The following is a 7,338-nucleotide window of genomic DNA, read 5'->3' on the forward strand; positions in this document are numbered from 1 at the left end:
CTTATGAATCTTGTAATATAAGTACAAACCTTGTTTCTGTTCAAGAGGAGACTAATCTTACAGATCCTCTCATCAGCAGGACAACTCTATCCGAGCTCGCTCTTAATGAGACCGAATCAACTGATTAGCCTTCTATGTTAGACAACTCTATCCGAGCTCGCTCTTAATGAGACCGAATCAACTGATTAGCCTTCTATGTTTCCAGTAATATATTTCTATTTTCAAAAAAAAAAGAAAAAACATTTGTAACTTTTCTCTCCAATTTTAATAAAATTTGTGCGATTCAGAAGAAAGAAATAAAAAAGAATTACGGGAATGACTTGGGAGGGTTGAAAACCCCGAATGTCTTCCGCCATGAACTAGGATGATCATTCTGGGTTTTGGTTAAGTTAATCATGATGGCTGTTCTGGATGATCTTGATTCTTCAATACGGTAAATCAGTTTTAATAATCACCACTTACCAAAATACAAAAGTTTGGAAAGTAACAATCAGCAAGCATTCAGTTCTACGTCGAACTGGTAACAAAAATGGTTGTAACGCAATACTGATATTCGTAGAATGTAAATAGATTCAACTGATTGTGAAACATATTGCATCATTAATAAGTTCAAGTTACATATTTACAGTTAGTCTGTGTTTAGAAGGTTACAGGGGGATCTTGTTTCACAGAAAATTCCTATTTTACATACAATGACACCAAGAACTGGGAAAAGAGTATAAATTCACTTACTACCACAGCAGGGGAACGTATCCCTAAAAATGGAATGGTATCCACTTGCAACCGGTCCTCTACAGCTGATCCCATCGTTGCACCCGCCACAAGTCTCCCAATAGTTACGACCGCAGACATTCCTGCAATGACCAAATCACACTATTAGATATACTTTCACTGAGTTCCAGTAAAGGAAATAGGACAGTGCTGACAAAGATACTACTGGTGGACACAAATCAACACAAGCTTAGTGACACGGGGTAAAAACCTTCGGAATGATCTTTAACAAGTACTAGAAGTGCAAAATACCATTACTGTTTCTAAATTTAGCAGAACTTTAAACATGAAAAGGAGAAGATTAACTAACTTTTATTAAGAGTGACTGGAGTCATTTTAACTAGATAAATCCATGAAAGTATGCAATAAGCGTCAGAAAAATGGTTTCGTACTTGGGTTGTTATTTTTTTTCGTCAACAAGTATATTGACGCTCCAAAGCCAGCAGCTAATATTAGTCCAGGAATGTCAGCCCCAGCATAAAGTTCCCCGGATGATACGGAGGCTCCATTGATATATGTTAAACCCATTAAAGCTCCATAAACTCCTGTGTGTATCCCTAAGTTGTTGGCAGATGGTGCTTCAACTGAAACTGGTATACGCTTGAGTGTAGCTTGTAATGACTGAGGGGTTGAGCTCATATCTGGACCATTTACGGTCTGAACATCAGCATAACGAATGCCGTTATTCACAACTTTTCCTGCGCAGCGCTGCATCAAACTTTGCATGAGTAACATGTCATATGCGGCCTCTACCTGTAACAGATGCAACCGCATTACTTCGGTTCACATATATAATATGCAAATATGATGCACCTAAGGTGAGAAAAACATGGTTACAACAAATAAATCAAAGCTGATTGGCCATGGAGTAGTGAAATCACCGAGTTGTTGAAGCTCAGTCGATTACTTTTGGCCTAGACTGACAGACAACATTGAGAAGGAAATTTGAAAGAATGACACGGAAAAAACCGACCACCTGATATCGCTGGATACAATCATGGGAATCATACACATATCTAGACGGGACGGATTGCGGAATAAGAAGTATTTCTGAGATGCATGGCAAGTGTTAATAAAACAAATGGACCACATTCTAGGAGCAGTTTTCAAATTTAGGACCATGACCAAAAGAAGATGCATGTGCTATAATGTTATTGAAGTACACTCTAGGAGCAGTTCCCTGAAGGCGTCAACAACAGTTTTTAAAACAAATCTAACTAAATGTATACCAGTTATAATGTTATTGCCTTACTGGACTAAAACTCGTATTTTATGAAAATACACATAAAAGTGCTTTTATGCTTCTCTATCTCTAGACAGAATACATGGGTTCATGGAGGTATGCATGTCCTTTGACTCCTTATCCAATCCACGGAGAAGGACCGCCAGATACTTCAGCAGACAGAAAGTATGCAATCTGGAAAAAAGCATTTGCACAGCTGAACTCTCTTGGTTTTACTCTCCTATTTTTATTTAATCACTCTCCCACAATCACAATCAAGCGGCACATATAGTGCAGTTTTAGTCTCCTGTTTCTCTAGTCTCCTTCGTTTCCCTCACTCACCACTTTCACAACACCAACACATACAACCACGGTCTTTGTTTTTTGACTAGTGACACACAACACATAGCTGGAACTCCATCAGCTAGTCTCAGGTAATACCTTCAGCAATACCAAAAACATATTATTCCAGCTCGAACCATTTGGGAAATTCTTGGTTCTCCAAGGCATATGGATAGTTAAAAGAGCTGGAGAGTCAAAGGGAACACTTATTGTTTAAAATCTCACCAGTGATCTACATACTCCTGTATGTACTTCTAGAAATGAGATGCAATGATATTTGGTTTTGTTAAAGAGGAAGCCAATAAGCCTCTTCTTCAAATCAATCACACAATTCCTATTCCATACACATACCCACGAGAAACCTAAATATGATAACTTCAAATACTGGTGAGGTGAGGGTAACAAAAAACATTCATTAAATTAGGATGACACTTTCTCATTGCAACCAAAACTCAAACATATTAAAGGTGTAATTCAGACTAAAGACCACCACCATCTCTACATACTAATTGACAAACCCATTCCAATTTTATACTTAAATTTTCACTTTGACAACAATAGAATTCACAATCAAAACATCGTGATAATTTTTTACCTCAAAGTAGAACCTTTTCATGTTAGGGTACAAAAGGATTAGTAGCAAACCTGCTCCACCATCTCTGGGTCATTTTGGGAGGATGCAAGAATTGAGTTCTTAGCATTAAGGATGTCATCAAAGGAAGAACCTTTATTCACACCAAGAATTTTTAGAGCATTTTCCACAGACATGTCGAAAGGAAGGTAATCATCAGAGCTAGAACCAGCAGTTGCAAGAACTACTAGGTTCGAATTCCGTGCTAAACTGTGTCGGCAAGAGGTGGAAGAGTAATGAACCATCCCCCACCATTGATTGCCGATGGTCTTGTTGGAAAAAGATTAATAAAAAAAAATAATTTTTTAAAGTTTTAATAAAAAATTATAATTTATTGTTTTATTTTGTGAATGAAACTTTTTAGTCCCACATCGTGAAGTTTCCAATTTTTAGTAGTTTTAAGAAACTATATAAACCTTTTAGTCCCACATCGGGGAGTTTTTTTTCTTAAGTTGTATTTGTCAACTATATAAAGAAATTCATTACTTTTGTAAAATTTATGGGAAAGGGGTTGCTCTATATTTTAGAGGGACCCCTAAGGGAAAATATTTTATAGCGGTTTTTAAGCATTCGCGATTTTCCTTAACGGTTTTTTCGGAGTTGCCAAGTTCAAGTTGAGCATCTACATATGCTAGTAGTAGGTGTATTAGGGTGTTTTATCCTGGAGATATCCGTCCTGTGAGGGCTATAGCATCACTCTTGAGTGTAGCCGGGCGCTAATGTCTTAAGGACAGCGTGTTGAACACGTGATTCACTCTATTTTCCAAAATTTTGCCTTGTTGCTGTTGCGGAGATACGGGGAGCTTGTTCGTTTCGTCAAAGCAATCACTTCCATTATAAAGGAGCTAAGTATCAATAACTTTTGTTTATTTGATTTTTCTTTGTTTTTGATTATTACACCCAACAGGTCTTCCTCTGCAGTAGACTAGTTGTTGTATAGAAAGAACGACAAGCGTTAGGAGGAAAGAGTCTGGAATTCAGAGTAATTGCCATTACTTTCATCTGTGTGTTTTGTTCAAACCAACATAAAAGCAGTAGGACTTTTGAGGACTCTGGGGTTCCAGACGAGGACTTACTTGTAACTATGTATAGATTGGACGACAGTAGTTTTTGACTTGAATTACATGGAACAATGATTAGCTAAAAACACTATTCACCACTTTGTTGTCGTCCAAATTTTCGCCCAAACTCGCCCAAGCTTAGGTGACGTTCAATAATAAATAAATCAAATAAATCAGGTGGTATAACTTTCGTGTAAAATCTACCATATTCCGAGGAATTCAGAGGTTTAGTTTGCAGGTGAAAAGGTGGCGGTGGGTACGAATAATCTCTTTGATGAAAATCTACCTCTACCGTCAGTGAATTTGACTGTTAGGATGTGAAAACTGACTTCCACGGGCAAACAGTTTTTACATATAACTTGAAGCTATACCTAGTACCTAGCCTTTGAAAAAGTTTCTCAAGCTAGGCAAGGAAGGATTCAAAAGATAAGCCAAAAGAGTTTATAGACCCTACGTACATTTGTGATGCTCATAATTTCGTCCATCTCCATCTCCATCACCTTAATTTGTTTTAATCTTTACAATAAATTTGATTTTTTTTTTAATACAGTGTACGTGTTTGTTTGTCTTCCAAATAATATGTTATAGTCATTATTATCCCGTATGTGTTTCTTGACTCTTCATCTGAGAGTATGACCCGACATAATTTAAAATTCAGACCGTTTCTGTGTTATTATTCTTATGTAGGATTGTATGGTTAAACCTTAAAAGGGTCACTTTCAGCTGCTCAGTAAGGCGGATTTACTGTAAATAATATTTGACTGGCTACTGCCATTTGTTATATCGGCGGTCCAAACTGTAAGACTTAGTCAGTCAAGAGAGTGAGAGTGAGAAAAAGAACAGCCATATACTGATAAATCGGATACTTGTATTTTATTTTTTCCGGCAATGATGTGCAATTTTTGATTAATCACTCCTTTAATCACTACTCATTATACTCGTCAGTTGTCATACTGCACTCACATGCAGACGAGACTCTTCAGTTCTTTACTTATTAGCTTTACTGGGGTTTAGCTGAGATTAGTGGTTTTCAATCGATTTTAAGAAAAATGATAATCAAACTCAAGGATACTAGTGCTCCATTGCTTTCCCCTGAAACAACACCTAACGGCAACCCACAGTTACACTCCGAGCCTATGGTGGGTTTCTCTCAAAATCATCTTCTAGGAGCTTTCATATTAGGAGGTGGAATCGTCATATTCATCGGTTTCGTTTTGTTAATTTGCTACAAGCTAAGAATTTTCCAGCTTCTTAAACAACGGTGGTCAAGAAAAAGAGGTAAAAAAATGAGTTTCATTATTAGTTCAAAATTCATATTTAACTTTTGCTTAGTACGTTAGTAGCTCAGTTAAAGCTGAGTAATTAATGATAAATTGTTTGGGGATAATTAAGGTTTGAAGTTTGAAAGCTCATTGCAAATAAGACGGTTCCGGTTAGAAGAAGTTGAGAAAGCTACCAAGAGTTTTAGTCGAGACTGTTTGATTGGGACTGGAGCATTTGGGAAGGTTTATGCAGGGGTGTTTGAGGATGACCGAACACTGGCAGTTAAAAGGGCCCATGATAATTCATTTCAGAGTCTCCAAGAATTCAGAAATGGTGATTTTTCAAAATTCTTTGTTTATTATATTAATTAATAATGCCGTATTTATATTGATGATGATTAACTGTTTGATTAATGTGGGAGGATCAATTTAGAAGTAGAATTAGTCTCAAAAGTGAAGCATAGGAACCCTGTGGGCTTGGTTGGTTACTGCCATGAAGCTGGTGAGTGTGAATGTTCCACAAACTAATTTCCACTTCATATTTCAATTTCCGTCTTCCTTCTCAAACTTTTGGTTTCTTTTTTCTAAAGGTTCTCTTGTATGGTGTATTTTGTGGCAATAGGGGTAAAAGCTCTGCTTTACGAGTATGTACCTAACGGTTCTTTACTTGAATATATAGTTGGTAAGAAATCCGTTAGCATTCTAATTTCTACTGTTTGGAAAATTATCTGAGAAAATTTAAGAAAATGAGAATGTTTTAGGGAGGGGAGGAAAACCCTTAAGCTGGAGACAAAGAGTAAATATTGCAATTGGAGCTGCCAAAGCAAACACTGCTCATCTGATTATCGGGAGCCGTTCTTTTTTTTGATAATCGAAATTGCATAGTAAAAAATGATTATTGGGAATTCTGACTGCAGGAATAGCTTTCCTTCATGAAGGAGTAATACCATGCATAATCCATAGAGATATCAAGCCAAGCAACATATTAGTTGGATCAAGCTTTGAAGCAAAGGTTTCAGATTTTGGATTAGTGAAATCGGGTCCAACAGGATATCAATCTCATGTTAGTAGTTACCGTTGATACAACTAGCGACAGAATTCCTGGTCACATAATAGAATGGGTAAGTCATGATTCTTTCAATAGATTTTTGTAGTCGATTGACCTATAACGTTTTTCCCCTGACAAATATTGTAGGCAAGGCCAAGCATAGAAAGAGGTATTGTGGAGGATATAATAGATGTAAATCTACTAGCAGAGCCATGCAACATGCAGATGATGCTAAAGATGGGACAACTAGGCCTAAGGTGCACGGTAGAGACACCCAAAAACCGTCCTACCATGACTCAAGTGGCGCAAGAACTTGAGGAAGCTCTCGTTATCACAGACAATTAGTTGACACATGTTCGCAATCAACCCTACCATTCCAAAGGTTCGATTAAGGCGTCAATGGAAGAATTGCATAAGTTTTCGGATGATCATCAAACTTTACAACATGAGCTGGAGATATCTCAAAAAGTTTCGTCTAGAAGAAATGGATAGTGTAAATTCTTTTACAAGTACAAACTTGCCGTGTTTAGAAAACAACAGCATTAGCATAGATGTTGATCTTTATGAGAACATTAATTTGAAAGTGTTGGAACAATTGCCGATCTCACACTTGCAAAACAGAGATTAAGACACGAAACAAAGTGACGGCTGAGTCACGACCAGGTCGCTCTTTTTAGGACGTTTCGTGGCTCTGCCTTGAATTTTGTGCAAGCAGTTCTTTTCCGTCACAACGCCCCCAGGATAAAACAACCGAGAAAAACTCTCTTTCGATCTCTCACGCACACAATGAAAAATCGATCACTTTTACTCTGTTTATTCTTGCTCAGTATTTTTGGTCTCTTGATTCTCAGAAAAACAATAGTGTAAAAACTTGTATCTTCTTTCTGTTCTCAAAACTGTTTTTATAACCAGGCAGTCAATGCAGATTAATGGAGAATAAATTTGATTAATTGCTGCAATTAAAATTCCATTCGAAACAGTCAAAAAACGGGCAAATAAAT

The 7,338-nt window shown here is 37.1% G+C and overlaps 2 protein-coding genes across 3 annotated transcripts; one reads left to right on the forward strand and one right to left on the reverse strand.

The window, feature by feature from the left end:
- Window positions 1–552: 552 nt before the first annotated feature.
- On the reverse strand, window positions 553–3,224 carry LOC113289006 (protein CHAPERONE-LIKE PROTEIN OF POR1, chloroplastic-like). Its single transcript, XM_026538164.1, has 3 exons — window positions 2,981–3,224; window positions 1,164–1,524; window positions 553–854 (listed from the first exon to the last, which is right to left on the reverse strand). Exons 1-3 carry the CDS (start codon window positions 3,209–3,211, stop codon window positions 679–681), a joined length of 768 nt encoding a protein of 255 aa, XP_026393949.1. The 5' UTR covers window positions 3,212–3,224; the 3' UTR covers window positions 553–678.
- A 1,799-nt stretch (window positions 3,225–5,023) lies between these two features.
- On the forward strand, window positions 5,024–6,784 carry LOC113286087 (putative cysteine-rich receptor-like protein kinase 33). Of its 2 annotated transcripts, XR_003329101.1 has the most exons (6): window positions 5,024–5,305; window positions 5,420–5,623; window positions 5,723–5,791; window positions 5,880–5,971; window positions 6,207–6,410; window positions 6,485–6,784. XR_003329101.1 is itself a non-coding variant. In XM_026534801.1 (4 exons), exons 1-4 carry the CDS (start codon window positions 5,077–5,079, stop codon window positions 5,909–5,911), a joined length of 534 nt encoding a protein of 177 aa, XP_026390586.1. In that variant the 5' UTR covers window positions 5,024–5,076; the 3' UTR covers window positions 5,912–6,004. The 2 variants fall into 2 exon arrangements, 1 of the variants encoding a protein (XP_026390586.1); XM_026534801.1 differs by lacking the exons at window positions 6,207–6,410; window positions 6,485–6,784 and having other exon boundaries at window positions 5,880–6,004.
- The last annotated feature ends 554 nt before the right edge of the window (window positions 6,785–7,338 follow it).

This window comes from Papaver somniferum, chromosome 6 (assembly GCF_003573695.1).
Source record: "Papaver somniferum cultivar HN1 chromosome 6, ASM357369v1, whole genome shotgun sequence".
In the NCBI taxonomy this organism is placed as follows: domain Eukaryota; kingdom Viridiplantae; phylum Streptophyta; class Magnoliopsida; order Ranunculales; family Papaveraceae; genus Papaver; species Papaver somniferum.

Bases quoted from the DNA above. Each gene is read 5' to 3' on its own strand.
- LOC113289006 (XM_026538164.1), bottom strand. From the start codon at position 3,211: ATGGTTCATTACTCTTCCACCTCTTGCCGACACAGTTTAGCACGGAAT. The intron at 1,525-2,980 runs GTTTGCTACTAA...CATCTGTTACAG, and splicing joins ACCCAGAGATGGTGGAGCAG to GTAGAGGCCGCATATGACAT. The intron at 855-1,163 runs GTACGAAACCAT...TGGTCATTGCAG, and splicing joins GAAAAAAAATAACAACCCAA to GAATGTCTGCGGTCGTAACT.
- LOC113286087 (XM_026534801.1), top strand. From the start codon at position 5,077: ATGATAATCAAACTCAAGGATACTAGTGCTCCATTGCTTTCCCCTGAA. The intron at 5,306-5,419 runs GTAAAAAAATGA...GGGATAATTAAG, and splicing joins ACGGTGGTCAAGAAAAAGAG to GTTTGAAGTTTGAAAGCTCA. The intron at 5,792-5,879 runs GTGAGTGTGAAT...TTTTTTCTAAAG, and splicing joins TGGTTACTGCCATGAAGCTG to GTTCTCTTGTATGGTGTATT.